General features: G+C 42.5%; 1 protein-coding gene across 22 annotated transcripts in view; it reads right to left on the bottom strand.

The window, feature by feature from the left end:
• The window catches only part of ARHGAP24 (Rho GTPase activating protein 24), a 256,751-nt gene that overhangs the window by 97,240 nt on the left and 140,095 nt on the right, over positions 1-19,416 (bottom strand). The window contains exon 1 of one of the 22 annotated variants that reach the window (XM_009676540.2): positions 5,941-5,962. The exons of the other annotated variants lie outside the window; for them this stretch is intronic. Within the exon in view, the coding sequence (XP_009674835.1) occupies positions 5,941-5,947 (7 nt within the window). The 5' untranslated portion in view covers positions 5,948-5,962. Of the gene's footprint in view, positions 1-5,940; positions 5,963-19,416 lie in introns of those variants that run through there. 22 annotated transcript variants of the gene reach the window in all.

The raw sequence follows: 19,416 nt of genomic DNA, 5'->3' as shown, positions 1-19,416 counted from the left end.
CACATAGGGACAAGCCGCACAAAGCCGAGGCAAGGAGAGCGCGCACATGCCAGGCGCAGACCTTAACCTCCAGGCACTGCCTTCCTTCAAGTGGGACCGACCTGCGTGAGCCAAGCTGAGGCGACCAGAGGTCACAAGAGCAGCAAACGAGAGAGCATGAGGCTGGAGCGGAGCTGACCTGCGCCCCCGGGAAGCCTGTGCTAGGCACTACACGCACAGAGTTTGCCAGCACCAGCCCCCTCTCCCCAAATCTGGTCTAATCAAATCCCTCACAGCCTGACTTCAAGTCAAAGGCAGGGTATTTTCTTTTATAAGTTAATAAGGTTAGCAGAGAGGAATGGACTGTAACACTGCTTACACGCTACTTACCTAGACACTGAAAAGGCTTTAATTTAGAAAACAAAACAAAAAAAACTTCACTTTGGGAAACTCAATTCTTTTTTGCTGCTGTCATTTGTTAACTTGCCCAAGATCCTGTAAAATCCCAGAAAAGGTTAGGAAACAAGAAGAGACGATTTAAAAGCTGACGGTGAGGACAGGAATTTATGGAATGAAATCTGTAAGGGCAGGAGTTGATACAACCAGCCAGCTAACGCTTTCATGCCCTGTCTCTGACCAGCTGATTCATTTCATGCACAGAGTAAGGACTACAGCAAGATAATTCCTTTAAAATACCTGGTCTTGATAGGTGTTTCTCCACATCAGCTAGGACTCCTTAGCGCAGCTAACTCGCCACTGCGTCTCATCTTCCTGCCCTTTCCAGCAGACCCCTCGTAATCACAAAGCTGCAGCTCCCCAGGCCTTACAATCAAGTGGTTTGTTGTAAGACGACTAAAAATAGTGCCGAATTTTTTGCTGAAGCACTTGCTTGAGTGAACGTAATGCCAGCTAGCCAATGCGTTACTGAGTTGTACGGACCCTTTACATTAAATATAGTCCAGATCTTCCTGGAAATACTTTTTTTTTTTTTTTTTTTTGGAAGTATTGCACAAAATCAATCCTGTTTCTGACCGCGAAACAACAAAATGAGTAGAGTTGTTTTAAGAATATCCTCAGGGGAAACAGAGTCGCTTAAGCAGCTTTTATGATAAAAGAACCTTGGAGGAAGTGTCTCTCCCTAGTCAGCAACCTCTAAGTTTGTTAGAGAAGTATATGCCCAACTGAAGCACAAAGTTTTGCCTTTATTATTGTTGTTTTGTCTTGTTTCTGTTTTTAATGGCTTGAACACTTGCTTCCACTGCAGATTTAGTGCTGGCATGGGAAAGTGAGCAGGATTTCATACTGGCTAATGCATCAAGAGGATGATTAGCAGAAGAGTCTGTCCTGCAAGGCTGTTAACGAGGCTCGTGTAAAAGAGTAAAATGACCTGTAAGGATGCTGCATGTGATAGTTTACGGCACTGGCTGAGAAGTGCAGAAGATCTCAGAGGGAATTAATTTTGCAAAGCTTTTCATTACTGTGCCTTGAGAAGAATCACTGAAGACAAAGGTTGCAAAAACGTCATTCAAGGTACAGATGTCAGTGCTGCTGCAAACGTTCAAGCTCAATTGCAGAAGCATATTTAGATACTAAAATTCCCGTCAGTCTGTGCTAGACTCACCCATGTTCACACCTTCGGACGCAGACTCACGCAGCAAGTGAGCTAATGAATGAGAAAGTGCAGGTCACGGCTGGAAACGCTTTGTGGCGTCGTAAAAGGGTGGTAAAGCTAAAATCATTCTGGTAGTTGCCTCACTCGTGAATTGGACTCCAGAGCATGCTTTACAGCAATACAGGATTTCTAGGCCACATTCCGAGTTAAAAGTCTTAGTACCGCCCTGTGGATATTAGACTATACAAGTATTAAAACAGATAGGAATCTAGGCTTTATTCTATAGTATGCGCCAGAGCAAAGTCATGAGACGGTGATATCTGTAACTTTAAATTAGTCTGTCCTATATTAAAGTCACTATACTTAGTGGCTTCATAACTCAAGATGAATTTGCAAGAAAAAATTCACTTCACTTTAATAAAGAAACTGCCACTGCCAGAGCTTTCCAAGAGCAGATTTCCAGGTTAAAGAAACAGAACTCATACACATACATAAATATTTAAAGGATTACTCGGAATATCAGAGGACAGAAGCCCTTTTTAATATTCTTTCTTCCAATTCTTTTGCTGATTTTTATACAGTCAAAGTAGTTCAGCAAGAGAAGACAAGAAGGCCATGCGGCCTGTTTGGCTGTTAATAAAAAACCGTCTCCTGTGTTTTTATTTCCTTTCCTCTACCTTCCAACATAGTTTCAATTTCATTTGTTTCCCAAGTGGAGCTTGCAATAATACTGCTAAATTTTCTTCCTTGTGAAAGACTGACAGACTTCTCCTGCTCTTTTTTATTACTGACAAACCATGCTGCAAAGCAGCATATCACATCTACACAGAGGTACAGCTAGCCACAAATCGAGCAGTGCCTTCATTCCGGCTCCGCTCTCCAGCTATTATTTATAGAGAGAAAGAGCATTAACAGAACACAAAGTTCTCCTCACTAATTTAGCCTCACTCTGCCATCTGTTACCTCCCCTGAGTTGATCCTAATGAGGAACTAATTCAAAAAACATTCGAGAACCAGCTGCACCCAGTAAAGCAAAGCCACTAGAAGAGGTGACTATTCCCTTTCCAATACCCCATACCTCTGTCCTAAAAGCCAGATTCCCTCCTCTGCCAAAATGCTTAACTGGAATGCTGCCATTAATATGAACATAGCCCTAGGTCACAGCCTCTTACAGGCCTGTAAAGCAAGTATTCCACTCATGTTCTTTTTCTTAATGATTCACAACGCACTCTGCCCTGTCAGAAGAGGTAAGGAGAGAGCTACAGACATTAACGGTCCTCCAAGTCTGACCAGTCAGCTTTCTGCAGCTGCTTCCACTGGAGTAAATAATCTATGGAGCGACATGAATATTCAACAGACAGCTACTGCCTGAGGAGTCAGACGCCGGCTCACGCTAGAGCATTAGGAAAAGGAGAGTGGAAACACACAACCATGTTTGCCAAGATCTGGAGACATCCACTATTGAACTCGTGATAAGAGTGCTGCTGCCACTGCCCTGCAGACAGCTGAATAACATTGCAAACAAGTAATTAGAGATCTGTCACTAGAAATACTGATGTTAAGCCTCTCCTTGCCCCCAAGAAAATTCATTCTGAAAATCCACCTAAATCCCTGATTGTAATCAATCCCACTGAGTGAGGGGACAGGACTACAAGATTAATTTGCTTGGGAGCCAGCCCCTAAGTCTGCTGCATAGTTTGGTCAAAAGCATATGACATGAGCAAGAACGACGGCCACCTCCTGGGTCCTCTATTACAATGGAAGCCAGCAGTAACTCTGTAGCTGAGAGGAAGGGAGCAGCTTCTTACTTTGAAATCACAGGTTCTTCCTTCACTTAGTTGTACTGTAAATAAGTGACCTAAATGCAAACCAGTGCAACATTTGCTGCTCACCTCATAAACAGATTCATATCATTAAAAAATCTCATAAAACACTGCAGGGCTACACTTGGCAAAGAGCTGTCCTAGCTGAGAATGTGATAGTGCAAGGCTCTGAGAGCTGCTGTTTCCCACTGAAATTCACTTCCAAAGATAAAAGCTGGGCTTGTACAGAAAGGAACCTCTTTTAAAAGGGGCTACTGTCAGGGAACATGGTATTCTGTCACTGACCTATTCATTCAACCCCTTACTCTATGTATCCTGCTCACTCATCATAAAGCACAAAGTGCTCTGAATTCCTCCTCCTCCTCTTGCCAGTCCTTAACCTTCATTTCACAATTTGGCTTCCAAAGCAGCCAGGGAAGTTGTGGCTGTTTGAGACAAAACCTTGTAGCCCTCTAAAACATAGTGCTGTAGGATTCCTCCTTCCTACTCACCAAGAGGGTGAGCCTGAATCCTCTCTATGTCCAAACCTAAGCGACCCAGCTAGGCTTTGGAGATCCTGGAAGAAGCCCCAAAAAGAGTTGTGGAGTGAGCCTGGAGCGCTCATGGTCACAAGCTCTGTCCAAGGTGCAAAGGTGGAGACTCTGAATGCAAGGGATGACAACGTAAGTGAATCACTGCCCCCAGTACAGAGTCAGAATTCATCAACCTTACTCCTAGTTCTCCTCCCCGTTTGTTATGATGCCCCAACCTACACGTGCAAAATTATCAATAGCAACAGAATGGGTTATGTAATGGTGCCAAGTGACATTCAAGTCCCTAGCGAGTAGACTCTAGAATTCATGGGTTGCTGCTAGTAGCTCAGCGGTGCAGTTGCTGCTCCCCAGCAGTTTTCTAAATGGGTGCATAAATACACCTTAAACAAAGGAAAAAAAGTAGATACTGTGGGAACAGCACTTGCATGAAAAAAGTGAAAAGCATGATACGAAACAAACATTCCATGTTCTTAAGGATGGATCTGGTAACAGGGGGAAAAAAAAGAAAGGAAAAGAAAAAAAAGAATTGACAGGGCTAATGCCTAAAACCTATGCAGTGTCAAAATCATAACACTGAGTCTACCCCACGTTACACTGTATGTAAAAGGAAAAGAGTGAGCAATGCACCACCTCAGCCTTTGTAGAGAACAGAGCTTTTTTACATACTTCCTAAAACAATGGAGCTGTGGCCCATGACCGAGCACGATAATTCAAATAAAAGATCAACGTCATTCCTCTGTGCGAATGGGGAACCGCACATTTCATCCAAATACATAAATAGCTTCACAAAGTGCACTAAACTGCAAATCAAGGTCTCCACTTCTCAATCCTCTGAATAAAAATTGTATTAAAAATAACCTTCCATCATTTCTTCAGTCCATGCAGAAGAAGAGATCTCTCTCTTGGTTCCCTTCAGTGCCTCACACTTTTGCTGTTTGTTCCACCAGGGAACATTTGGAGCACTCCTTTGTAAACACCATGTGTTTCTCCGCCTGCCCCAGCACCGTGGTTGCGTTCCTGGCGTTGTTGGACATCAGTCCTCACCGGGGCCGCTCAGGCAGGGAACAGCTGTGTGTGTGGGAGGACAGGGAACAAGGGGAGGGACAGGGAGAGGGGAAACATAACCAGTTTGGCTCTCTGCAAATGTCACGATCTGGACTGCAGCTCCCCACTTCCACACGATTCAGTAAGTTCTCCCCTCCCGCTGGATGGCTGAGACAAGGGGGAACAATTTGTTAGACGTTCCGCTTTCTTCCCAACCAGGTGCACTCTCACCCAGGGCTCTTCATCACTCGTAATCAATTGTCTCATCTGACAGAACAAACTGGTTAGAAATTCCTGCTCTGCCTCTAAGGTCCAGGGCCTGCTGCTTAAAATATTTGCTTCATGTTTCTAATGTCCCAATGAAAGGCACTTCAGTATTACTGGAGAGACTGTAACTGAGCACACTGGGATTATTTTTAATACTTCATGTGACTTCAGAAAGCAATTTTTTGTTCCACTGAGCACGCTTAAATGGGACCCGAGCCTTTTCCTCCTTTCAAGTTTTACTAGTTCAAGGCAGGAACGTCTTCAGAGATGCCAGCAGCGTTACACCCGTGTGAACGGAGAGCAACACCCAGAAACACAAATTTTAAGATTCACACAGTAACACACATTTGACTCTCCAGGGGATCCTGCGTGTTTTATGGTCTATGTTGAATAACGAGACCACAAATATATCAGAGAATGAGTTACGAAGGAGGACGCTAACGGTGACAGTACTGACGGTACTTAAAAAGCACAACAATCCCAAACTACTCTTTTAATTTAATTGCCGTAAGCACTTTGTGTTCTTTGTTAAGAATTCCTAGAGGACGTTGGAATGTCCAGGTTTGGATCTACAGTTTACGTGATCAGTAATTCTCATTCCCAATACATCTCTGTTAAAAGAAAAGCTATCAACTGGGCTCTCAAAACTATTAAAAACATGCATTATGATGACAGGCCTTACTAGACATTCCTATAAGAAGCTGAACTGTTTTTCTGATTACACTGTCAGATGAAGCCGTGCCACATATGTTCCACCAGTAGGCGAAGACTCAGTCCCATGCAGGACCATAACGGTAACCTAAAGAAAAATAACAAAAGGATTCCAGGAGATTCCAATCACAGAAAATGAGAATCAGGCACAAAAATGATTTCCTGTGAGAGACAGATGCAGCATCTGGTTTTGCATATTTTAATACAGAAACACATTTTCCTCTGTTCTTTTCTCCAATTCCTTATAACTTTACTGCAGTTCAAATCCAGTGCAGCTGATATGTTGGAAATGAGTGGTTTTCCACATGCTTGTGCATTTTGGGGGATGTCTGTTCTATCCTTATGGCCCACTGGGATGCCCAAGTAACTTTTTATATGACCAAAACCTTTTCACAAATGCTTAAATCAGCCGTACCGTATGAAGGGCTCTCAGCCGCACAACCATTTTACTTGCCTGATGACATTTTTGGCTGCCGTTCTGCCTTGCAGCTCAGAGAATCCCTCTCCAGGAGCTAGGCCACAAGCAGGAATTACCAAAATATGCTACTTTTCAGAGCTTATTCCTAAAGGAAACGGGAAAAACGTGAAGTGTTATAGCAGGTCTAGAAGAAAAAACTTCAGAAAACAAATTTTTTCCTGTTGCAATCTGTTAGAAGAACATCTTTTCTTTCTTCCTCTTACATGTTTATCACAGTTGACATGTACAGATTTATATACACAAATTTGTACGCAAATAGCACTTCAGACATTAACTCACTTTCAGTTTTGAAGCTGGCAAAGCATCGTGTTTGTGTGATGCAGGAAGACACTTGTCTTCCTGACATAAGTAGCACCAGCTGTTACTGCGCTTGGTCTTACAAAAATAGATGGCTAAACAAATTCACTAATTAAATGGAGAATTTAGAAAGCTTACATGTGGATTCAAAGTTGATTACACAACCACATCAACTTCGAGTCAAGGCAGAGCACATGTGATACAGGAACCCCAGTACGTTCTCAAGAGTAGTCTGGCACTTGATTTACACATGCCATGAATATCTTGTTCGAAATAGCAAAGAACAAGCTTTGGTATTTTAGGCGATTAAGCAAAATCAAGACATTTATGTGCTAAGCAGCCACCGTATGCTTGTTTTGCCTGCGTTTCCCTTGGCATTAGCAACATGTACTGCTGGTGACGAGCAGCACCTCGGTTTCAAATCCAGAAAGGAAAGCAGAAAATAAGCAGAGGTTCTGAAGATGAGAATGTTTTTGAGGTTTGATCACAAAAAATAACACTCTAGGTGAGCCAGAGATGCACATGACTTGCTTTCTTGAGAGGCAAAACGCTTCTCAAATTCTCCACCTTTGGGAAACAAAGAGAGCACATGCTACATCAGACAAATGGACAAATTACCTATAAAGCTCCTCTCAGCCCCCAGAGTCGTCCAATAAATTCTAAGCGGCCCTTCTGAATACGCATGAATGCCCCAGCCCATGTGACCTCATTTGCATCAGCAGCACGTGTCCTGCAGCTCTCCCTGCTCTCCATTCCTTCCCTGTGAGGAATTTCTCTCTCCCCAGGTGGCCTCATGCTTTTCTCTGCATTGGAGGAACTCACAGAGGGCCCACCGAGAGCTCAGTCACGGTGAAGCAGCATCCACTTCCAGCAGAAGTGGTCAGGGCTATGCTCCAGGCCACACTCAGAGCCCAAGCAAGCTTGCATTGTGCTGAGAGAGTGAAGGAAAAAATCCGCTTCCTGCAGATCACTGAGTTGCAAAGCCACCAACATTTCTGATCCCCTGAGTTCCAGGCACACCAGGGAGTCCAGCGAGGAAGCTACTCACAGCATGTCACCCCGGCTGGGCGGGAGTGAAGACCATCAAAGTTCGGGTTGCTTTGTCCACAGAGGCAAGTCTGACCGCCTTTGCGGTTTCCTGCAAGGCACCAGCTTTGTGCTTTCTAACAGCGCAGTGACACAAGCCACCCAGGGTGGAGCAGTTCACCCAGAATATCCAACAGTGCAAACCACCGTCATAAATCAGGGGTGGCAAACACTTAAGTTACCTTAGAACTCACAGGCCTTTGTCTTGTATTTTACACACGCTGCTTTTATATTTGCCTTCTATTTTTTGAGCATATTGACAGTTAACATCTTCAAAATTTCTTCCAAAACTACACAGGCTGGAAACCTTTACTACTTCTAAAGTGAAAGATGTGGTTCTCCTAAAAACTGCGATTACAACAACCAGAGCTGTAAGAACTCCCCGACCATCACCAAATATGTGGTAATAGCACCAAGGCTGACAGCGCGCAGCACCATACAAAGAAACGTTCAGTTTGCTAGCTGACTGCAAACTGCTTATAATCTGCCATCCACTCCGCTACGCTGGTGCACTGTTGCTGCTGCTTATCTTAAATTTTTCCCTTAACACTCTGTTGTCCAGGACTGTGTTGCTGAACAGAGGCAAAAGCCTTTTGCAAGGCAAAATGGCTCCTTCAGCGCGGGATTATGTCTCTCCCACCCTCTCTGCATGAGCAGCTCACCCAGGCCTGAGCAGACCACCTGCTAGACAAACTCCCTGACTGCAAGAGTGCACCGCTCTTCCACTTGGTGCCTCTGTGATCTCCCAAGAGTCCTGTGTGTTTCTTTTCCTGCCAAGTGCTTGCCACTAGAGCTGCAGTCCTTCCTCTTCAGCACGGCATCAGCTCCTCTTCACCAGTGGGGCACAACATGACTGACCACCCTGTCCTCTGCTGTGGCATCTACTGGTGTAGCCAGGTACTGCGGCAGGACTGTAGGTTGCTAGGCCTTTGCCGCTCCATTACAAAAGAATTGCCATAATTTTAAAAAGCTGAACCAGGCAGAATGAAAGACTTGGGCAAACAGGTAACAGGCTTGGAATCCATTACCTTTCAGATCATTAGTTCCAACACAACCGTCATCAGAAATGACTGAAACCTGTCCTAGTCTGGCAGTCGCTACACGGCTCCAACCAAATAGAAACGGTGGTTTCACTCCAGTTCCTAGTGGAGAAGCGTCACTACAAAAAACACAATAGCTAGTAGCACCTTTGATACCCGTCTCAACAGAAGAGGTCAAGGACAGGGCAGACACGGAGAATCAATTCTGACTTTGACCTGTGATTTCTTCTTGGTCTGTACAAGAAAAGGCTACAGGAAAAGCGACATATTGAGCCTCTACCTACTTAAAACTTCTGGGTATTCTTGCTGTTACCTGTCAACCCTCAGACACCTGTGCAATATCATTTCTGCTGGGCTATGCTAAATTAGATATTGATATTCACTGTTTTGCTGAGAGGATGAAAACATGCACTGCTTCCTCAGAAGTGCTTTGTCTTCTTGTACCATCTGCGGGACCTATAAAGGTCCTAAAGAAAACTGTGACTTATAGCCAATTTATAAAATATTAATGATTGATAGACAAATCACACATATGGACCCTGGCAGTTTTCATAAATTACTTACAATATTGATCCCGGAGGAGACCTGTCATATAGCGTGCAACTCTTATCTCTGTCAAGAGGTCAAACACTTCGTACTTGCCTATAAAGGCATGTGAGCAATGTAAGCTTTTTTATGTTCCCAAGCTTCCAGGAAGGTATAGCAGTGATGGTGTTGAAATCAACTGCGCACCGACATTTCCCAATTCACACAGACACACTAGCTGGAACTTGACAGCTAAGGTCAGTATGTTACTCCAAAAACATGAACTCAATTGCAAGCTGAAAGGCAGTTAGATTTCTGGATTTCACACTGCTCTAACTTTGGGGAAAGAGTCAAGGGAAAACACGGTCAGAAGGTAGGAATGCCGCTTCGGCACACAAAAGTACCTTTGTGCAGTTTATAAGTGGAGACGGAGGAGCAGAGAAAAGTCGCTCACTTTCTCTGTCCCCTATAGGTGAGTCCTAAAATAACATGGGTCTACTGGGTATTAACTACTGTCTTCAGGAGATTAAGATAAGAGAACAGCCATTCCTATAGCTAGTTCTAACAAAATATTTTTGAGAAAGGTGTTATATAAACATAAAAAGATTATTCTTCACAGCTGCAGAAAGTGGACAAGTATACGTATCCTCTTTTCACAGACAGCAAAATAAACGTCAGGAAGCAACAGCGATCTATCTAAAACAGACCAGAGAGGGGGGCAGCATATATAACAGAAATTAAATGCATTCATTCCCTAGACACTACTCACTCAACCACTGCTGCTCTACAGCTAAGTTAGCCAGAGGCAATAAATTACTTGTTTGCTTTGCCCAGGGTAGAGGTACACACACCAGACAAACTCTTGTTCTGCAGTGAACAGGGCAATGGCAGTGATCCCATTTCCAGTTTGATTTCCTCAGGTTGGTATGGGATGGGCATCCCTGAGGAGTCCCAGAATTTACTGCTCCCAAGAGCCTCCTGCCTAAACAGTCCATTTCTGCCAGCTCTTTTAGCTAGTATCTCACGCTTGCTATACAGCTTCCAGTAACTACTCAGTAACCCTTAATGTCTTGGTCAGTCCTGACTAGAGGAGAAATAAGTTATGAGCATCCTCAAAAGGGTAGGATCAAAATGTGTTCAGAGCACAGCCCTGTCAGAATTTTTCTAGGCTTTGTGCCAGCATTCGGTGAGGGATCTATTTTACACACAAATAGTGACCTGGGGATAGATTGGGCGCTCCAACGGTATTTATAAGCTTTTTACTTTGACAGGGCTTGTTAGTGTATTAAACCATGCTGTACTTCCATGCCAAGTGCAGCATGCTCACGCTAACAATCACGCACATGAATGGGAATATATGAAACGCTGTTCCACTTCCTTCTTTAGCAAAAGGGAACTTGACTTTACGTATTGTAGTCATCTACTAATCAACAGTACGCATGTCCATGTTCAGCATAATCTTAAACTCTATTTGGAAAATATTTTACCACGATACCTTCAGGTAGCGCCCTCCTTTTCTGAGGGGACAAAGCACAATTTCTTTTCCCCTTCCCCACGAAACCAGTAATACGTACCAAGTGCCGCAGAGCTGAATATTCTGAAGACCGCTATATTCTACGTAACTCTCTATCTATTGCAAGTACCTGGGGAACTCAAGAAACCAAGCAAAACCAAATACATCTCTGTGCAAAGCATGATCATTCTCACTACATGACATACCCAAACATGCACGTGCACACACACACACAAGTACAATCCACACAAGTACAAGCACCTACCAAATCTTGGGTCAGATATTCTGTACAGATATTCTGTATTGTCTATATACCCTACACACTATTGAAGAACATTTCGAAATAGCCAGCGCTATTTTATTGAAGGGTAGCTAGGGAAGACTTTTTAAACCAGTGTGGTTATACAATGAGGGTCAACCTTCAGACAATTCTGTACCACAGTACGATGCATGGGATGAATTATGTCCCACAAAAAGACTTCAAATAATTTCTACTAGAATAAGAGCACTTCAAAAGCACACATGAATTTCTCATTAACACTGCAAATTTAACATGTTCCAAGCTGCAGATGTGCATTCAGATTCAGCAGCATAAATTTCTCTTATTTTTTCTTCACCCTGTTCCTAGGATTTATAGCTACATCTGGTAACACATGATTTCTTCATTTGATGTTCATTCTGCTTTCTTTTTAAAGGCTACCCAGACAAAACATACAGGCGGGCATGCTATTCCAGCTAGACTCACAGTACTTCAAAAGTCCCAATGTCTTTCCATCTGTTAGATAAGCTATAGTCAGGTGCCATCAGGATTTACAAACAAATATCTGCATTATTTGACATCCTTTATACAAACCAGAACAATTGAACAAGTTCCTGCAGCTACAGCGACTACAAGAAACTGAAAGAACAGCAGTACAAGTCGCAGCATTTGCCAGGAAACAAGAGAGTTTCCTCTAGGTTGCTGCAACTTTTGAGACACCGGTCAGTAGCTGAAATACGCAATGTATTTATCAATTTTCGTCCAAATTAAGGGAAATCTCTTGAGCTGCTGATTTTGTATTAAGTCAAGGACACATTCCTAGTGGGAAATAAATATGTGAAAAGTGAGAGGTTTTTTTAATCTTGTTTTCTTCCACGTCCTGGCCTATTTGAAACCATGATCTACAGTGGCTGTCTCGGTGGACGGTTCTCTTCTGCCCACACTGCAAATGCAGCACAGGTGGCTCCCATGCAGGCGCCCCTACAGGCCACACTGCCAGTAACCCTTGAACTTGTTTCGGCAGGTTGTTCTCCAGCATCAAACTTGACCTGCACCAGCCACGTCGCTCCTCCTCCTCCAAGGAACAGGAGCAGCTGGCCACAGCACAGCTGCAAGAACCTGGCTTCAATCACCAAAGTTAAACACTTCTGAAAGTGTGGCCTATACTGACCAATCAATTGACTGAAATTCAGTTACTGCAAGCAAGTCATCTTTATATACCATGTCATACCTGAAATCTGCAATATCAGTCATGGCTAGCACTAAGTAGCAACACGTTAATAAAGACCTAATGAAAGTCCACAATCTTAGAATAAAAGTGATGCAGTTCAGAAATGCGATGCCACAACATACATATTGTTACAAATGCACGTACCAGATACTTTAGCTTAGTAATCCCAAAGCTCTAGTATCAGTGCAACTTCTTGAAAATAACTTGGGCATAGCTGAAGCATACCCTAATCCAAAAAGTTGAGGACAGAACTGCAAACATAACCCACCCAGATGGTACGATCCTATCAAAGTTTCCCATGTCAGTCTGTTCAGTTAATTAAAACCCTTTCCTCTCTCCGGTTAATGGCAGGTCTGTGCAGCAGAAACGGCACCAGAACAGATGTTAGTATATCTGTCAAAGCTGCAGGATGACCGCTCTGACTATGGTATCTTTTGAAGGACTACTTTATTTACTTTCCCATTGACCTCTCATGTCAAATCTGGTAAATATTACCTCTCCTTTGGCTGCTTTACAAAACAACATAAGCCAAGTTTCTTGGTGAAAGTCATTTGCTTTGAGAAAACACCATACAACTATAGGCAGCCTTTTGTGGTTGTTTTTTTTAAAAGTTTCCAGGAGTAAAACCTTTAATGATGAAAAACATGCCCTAATTTTAAATACGTGTTTGTCTACATTTTCATTCATCTTTTCAGTTCAGGATTCCCATCGAAAACAGCAGTCGTAACTTAAAAGGGGGGAAAAAAACAGAAAAAGGTGGAGATTGTCTTGGCTAAGACAAGAGAGGACCCATATTGTAACTCAAATGTTTTACTGGCATCGAGATCATCTATGGCAAAGCAGTATCTGCAGGGACACAGAGAAGTCTTGCCACATGCCCTGGCATCAGACACAGCACGCTCCCCCTGGGCATGAGTGACACGTTCTGTGCAGAGTAGACATCAACAGGAGAAGGTTGAGGGGCCAGCAGGTTCTTGCCTCCAGAACTGAACAACAGTAATGAAACATTTTTGAAACAATCATATTACAAAATGCTCCCAGTTACCCATGAAGGCAAAGAAGTTGCCAGTCGTGTTACTAGGATGACACAACCTTTCAAAGCAATGCGACCCTGTACTCCGTTTACTGAGCTGTTCATCTTAAGTGGTATAACAAAAGAATATACTTCAATAGGTAAATATTTTCTTTTCCAGCCAGGAAAGGTTAAAATACGCAAAGTATCACAGTAAATAGTTTTATCTGAAATATTTTTCAAACTGCCAGAGGCATATAGGAATGCTGCAGGGTCAGTCACGTAATGAAGAGGGGTAAGGGGCTTTCAAAGAAACAGCCGGGGCTGGCAAGTTGCACAGGAGACACCATGCCTACACGTGCTATAAAAATGCAGTCCCTTACCGTCTCTTACCAGAGACACCTATCTGAAGAAAGACTGTTCCAGGCTGAGCAAGCCAATCTCCTTGTTCTTGTGATTCTAAGCAAAAGCTCTTCAAATCTGAGATGCTCCAAGACAATGAGAACAACTAGAGCTTATGAAAACAGTGTTAATAGAGATAGCAATGATCTTCCACCTGAGCTGCTCAGAGAGCTTTTCAAATTCAGTTACCATCACTTCAGCTTATCAGTGGGCAAATTTAAACAATTAGGCGGTTGAGTGGCTCATTTCATTTTACATACTAAAAGAGAGGAAGAGAAAAGAAAAACAAAAGCACACGTTAAAACAATTCATATACTCCAGATGTTAAGTTACACATTACATCACTGGAGAAGGAAGAGGAAAAAAAATGAACTGAAAGGGATCTTCTGCATCTTTTAACAGCACCCTAGATCCTGTAAAACACTTGTACAATTACTGCACAACTTCTCTTTTTGCCTTTACATCCATTTGGGGCATTGCATTGCTCCTACTTACCTGAAAACAGGTAAACTCCATAAGTTGTTTGAAATTATCCAAATAGGCACTCACACAGAAATACCGGGTTCCTTCTGAAGTTCAACCATCTCCTCTCATACTTGGGTTTTAAGTTATTTGCTGTCATCTGAGCTGCCTAGGCTTGCCTCTAGCCTGCCTTCACTTCAGTGCCTCGAGTTTGCTATGTCCCAGAATACAAAGAGGAAATCAACTATGGGAGCATTAGGCATTCATATAGACAAGCACATAACAGCTGTCTTCAAAAGGTGGAAGAGAAAAAGGGTTTTTTTCAGCCCAGGAAAGAGTTTCATCATGAGGGAATCCTGAGCTGGGCTGCTCATAGGCAGGTAGGTTAAAATGGTGAAGTGCAGGACTGAGAGGTTGGCCCAGCCCTGCTCCGTTGCCCTAAGGGAGCAAGTTAGTGCTCCAAACCTATGCTGGGGATTTACAGACTGTTAGTTACTCTGCGATCGTGGATGCCCTTAGCGTGTGCTAAATGCACAGTAACTTATTGCAGTCAAAGCTAATGCACTAAGAGCTCGTACAGAGGAAATGAAGATGAAGTAGATTCCCTGCTGAATTAGAGAGTGGTTATCCTCTCAGCATAATTTAGCCAGCAATTACTCTTTGCTTATTAAGCAGTTATTCTTAGCTACTTCATGACAAAAACCCAACCATACTTGCTCCTTAAAAAAGATAGAGTACCTAACCTGAATAACGCAGAAAAATAGAAAGTAAAACTCCGGTAACGCTCAGATGCCTACACCTCTGTAACAGTAGTAAATTATTCCTCTGTTTTAAAATAAGTTTATTGAACACAACTGTATACTTGTCTCAGAAAACTAACATCCCGTGCAATCATTCATTTTCTACTTGCTTTTTAGCATAAATAGGAATACATGTCTCACAAACCACAAATGTTTCAAGAAACAATGCTGAGCAATTGCAAATGTAATCATCTTCCATTTTATTGGGATTTCTATTCATATTAAGGGCAGGCCGATCACTTTCAACGCTATCCATCTGCAACAGGTAGCAGGATACCCTCAATTTTGTCCCATGCTTAGCTTGTTCTTTAAAAGATGCACTAAAGCTATTGTTTGTTTGCTAATTTCTAGCTTTGATACATTCTAGCTTGATGCTGAAATCATCATTTAAATGAATTTTTTTCTGTTAACAGAGGAAGTACCTTTTGGGGAAACAGTTGTGTAGTGATTTCTTTGGATTACATATACACAGTATATAATTGGGAGTAAAAAAGGATAACGTGAAGGTAAGGAATCCTATGTTTCAGTGCAGTCCTCAAATGTAGCTGGAACCAAAATGACCTCTGATAATCATTGCATTGTTTTGATATCATTTGGGACAGGCAAATACCTTGGGAAATGGCTGTGACATCCCTCTGTAGTTCTAAAACCAGCTGTAACTTCATCCAAAACACTGCCTGAAAGGGCACAATCAAAGCACCCTTGTTGGCCTTGGGAGGGCCAAGCTTCATGATGGAGCCAGGCAGGGACAGGTGCCCCAACTCCCTGCAGGAAGGAGCGACCTCCGGCACCACCCTCGAAAGGTGGGAGAGGAAAAGCACGTTGTCAAGCAGAGCACAGGCAGAAGTGCTGGAGAGGGCACACAAGCAGCAGCCCACATCCTGCTGCTGCCCTTCCCCACTTCGCAAATACATCCTCATTACTTCTCCAGTATTACTTTGTGCAACTCGATTACTCGTTGGGCGATCTGGGTAAAGCTCGTTCTAACTTTGAGATGGGATTAACCGACCCTCTGGAAGGCCCTCCCCATCCTATGTTATCAAGACATCTATACCACCATCTGTTTTGTGTCAGGTGAGGAAAGGAAATACAATACATTCACAAACGTGATACTCGTTTGTTCTCTTCACTACTTCAGTGTGTACTCAGCTAATTGGCATTAGTCAGTTTTTGGTTTTGGTTTTTTTTTTTTTTTTTAATCAGAAATTCATTTAAACGGTTCCTTCTGCATCCACTTCTTTGCATCCACTGGAAGAAAGCTTTCCAGTAGCAGTTTTAGAAAACGGAAATTGATCTCATTTACTTTAAGAAAAACAAACAAACAAACAACAAAAAAAAGACCACAAGAGCATAGAGTAATCTCTCAGGATGTCTTGTTTTACTTTACAGAAAGAACAAGCACAACCCCACACCATTGCTTTTTCCTGAAATAATTCAGATCAGTTTTCCTAAATTTCTGCTGTCTTTGGTACATATGCTCTGGAGAGGCAAGACCTCTATTGCACCTCGCTTTTTAGAGACTACTCAGCTACAGTGTGATCTAATTATGTAGTCCAATTACTTGGTCACCATTAGGCTATAGGCTATTGAATTTTCTATATGCATTTCTATATGCAACAATGTGAATTTGAAGAAATTATCACCTAAATCGGCATCTGTCATGTTACTAAAATCACTCCTCTGGCAACATTCCCTTTTCTAATAAAAATAACATCTGCGCTGAAGATTAAAATTATATTCAAATGTCCAGGTAGCCTTTTAAAATTTCTGTTGCTACACATGTTTCTCAGAAATGTCGCCAATGAAGCTCTGGAAGGTAATTTTCCCATTTACAGCAGGGTGTAAGCACACTTGGGTTGCACATGCTGGTCATAAGAACTCCGTAATTGTAAATGTTTCCATTATGATTTTTGAAAGAGCTATGGGAATATTTTTACTCACGCTAGGTTTTTGAAGTAAAAAGCACACCTCCAAAGTAAACAAAAAACACCAAAAGATGGACTGCATACTGACATTCTCCTTCCAAGCTCAGAGTTAAAGTCTTCATAAGAAGAATACTCTTCACAGATGGGATAGCAGACTTCTCAATGGTCAACAAAAATAACAACAAGAAAGTAACAAGAAAAGGAAAAAGATGGAAAACATTTAAGCAAGCAACCTCAAATCACTTCGGTTTTATTACGATGCAAGATTCATTACTTTCACAGATGCAGTTTGGGACAGCTTTAATTTCAAGGTTCAGCCATTTTACTGGAAAGAATTTGTAGCGATCAAATCATGGGAACAGCCGGATTTGCCACAAGTAGGCATGGTAAAAGACAGCATGCTTTAAAGTAACAGGGAGACCAAGGTATTGTGCTGATCAATGTCTTGCTAGAATTATTCTTAAAACAAACATTTTACATCGAGCCTCTAGCAAATGCAAGATACTTAAGAAAAAGAAAGCCCGTTTTCACCCCCTCTTTGGAGGGGGGTGCACAACTCCAGGGTTTAGACTGGCAAAATGTTTGTGCCAACTACCCATCAAGACCCATAAACCAGCCTTCACAGTGCAGAATATAATGGTTGTTTAGTTAAGTCCAGTCCCTGTTTGTCATCTGATTCACAAAATACTGTGCTATCTGGGACTTCACTATGGTTCAAATTCATGAAGGCTTAAGTTTTGTTTACAAAGGAAAAACAGTTATTCTCCCACCTCTTTTTCCTCATATGTACAATACCAGAGGTGTGTTTAACTCCAGTAATATAGTTTGTTTTACACATACTTTTAATAGCAAGTGCTAAGTGTGCCATCACTGATTTGCCTTTCTCATACAGACAATCTGATTTGGTTAAATTCAGTGAAAAAGGTGAAAGCTAAACATACGACTAAGCGTGGATCTACTGGCTCTCTCACTTCCCAGATGTGATACTGGCATTACAGGCGCTTTTTTACTATAAAGCAAAATATAAGGCAGCTTCTAATAGGCTAGCATGCCTGTGCTAACTTTCAAAGTACAGCGCAAGGATAACAGCAGCAGGGACTAGAGGATGATGTGGCTTTTTGCATCAGCTAGAAAACAGAATACAGCCTAAACTTTCCAGGGAGCTTACATTCTGGTTTCTAGAACTTGCTGAAGACCACACTACCATATTGTCACAGCTGCTGCTCCCTGTGCCAGCTCAGTTAAAGCATCAGGCGCTGTAACAATATCTTTGTGCTGTATACATTTATCCAGCTGCGTATCTTCAGCTTCCTTTAATTGCTTTGACTTAAACTGAAAACCACCATAGCTCCTCTGATGAATCCCGGAGCTAGAAATATGTAAAACTACACCAAAACAGCAGCAACAGTCTCCTGAAGAAACATCTACTCTACCAAGCGGGCCAACGTAACGGAGAAAACGGTGATCAGCCAAAGCCTCTTCAGAAGCGGAAGGAACAACAAGACAGAGCTTTAGCTTCCATGTGCATATGTAGTAACTGCTTCTGATCTACAAATGTTTGATCAGCTGAAATGCCAACAAGCTGCATGCCTTCCAGCTGGTATTTGTGACTGAAGCTTAATGAGCCAGCACTGAACGGAAAAAAAAAACCGTAGGAGTAACAACAAAAGCATAACATAAAAACATAGGAAGAAAAAATTAAATTAAACGTAGCTGCAATTTCTGAATCACTAGGTCATAATGAGTAGGAAATTAGATTAATCTGTGGTGGTGCAGAGGTTAAGGAGTGGGACTTCTCTTCCCACACTTGAGGGAAAAAGAAAATGAAAAGATTTTTTCAGGTCAGAGTTTGTTTACAGTTATTAGGATTAAAGGTCTAGGGCTTATGGGAAAAATGCGTCTCCATCTAGACAGCTTCCTCCTCCCCTCCTCCCTTCCCCCCCCTTTTTTTGGACTGGTTTACTATGGCATGCCATGGTTGCATCTTACGACAGCTCAAGGGCTAAAGCAGTTCTGGGAACAAATATGACAGCCTCTTTGGTCTAGTCTGCATGTTCACTATCTCAGCAAACCTACAAAGCTTACTTTGCCTATGTACAAGACGACACACTAAGTTTCTTGGTGACTTTCTTTCAGTCTCGTGATCTGTAATGCCATTATGACTACAGATTCATACATTTTGCAGCTATGTCAGCTGGATGTCCCTGCCTCAAGACGTTCCCCATAAACATAACACACTCACAGCTGGGTGTGTTGAGGGTGGTCAGCCAGCTGCTGGGGAGGAGAACGCTCCCAAAGGCCACAGAAACTAGGATCCTCTTTTCCTAAAAGTGGACCTACCAACTCAAAAAATAATTAACAACTTCCTATGTGCAATTATTATCAACTCAGTATACCACCCCTCCTGGACACAGGGA

The sequence above is a fragment of the Struthio camelus genome, chromosome 4 (assembly GCF_040807025.1).
Source record: "Struthio camelus isolate bStrCam1 chromosome 4, bStrCam1.hap1, whole genome shotgun sequence".
Lineage (NCBI taxonomy): Eukaryota > Metazoa > Chordata > Aves > Struthioniformes > Struthionidae > Struthio > Struthio camelus.
This window is presented reverse-complemented; position numbering and strand designations above follow the sequence as displayed.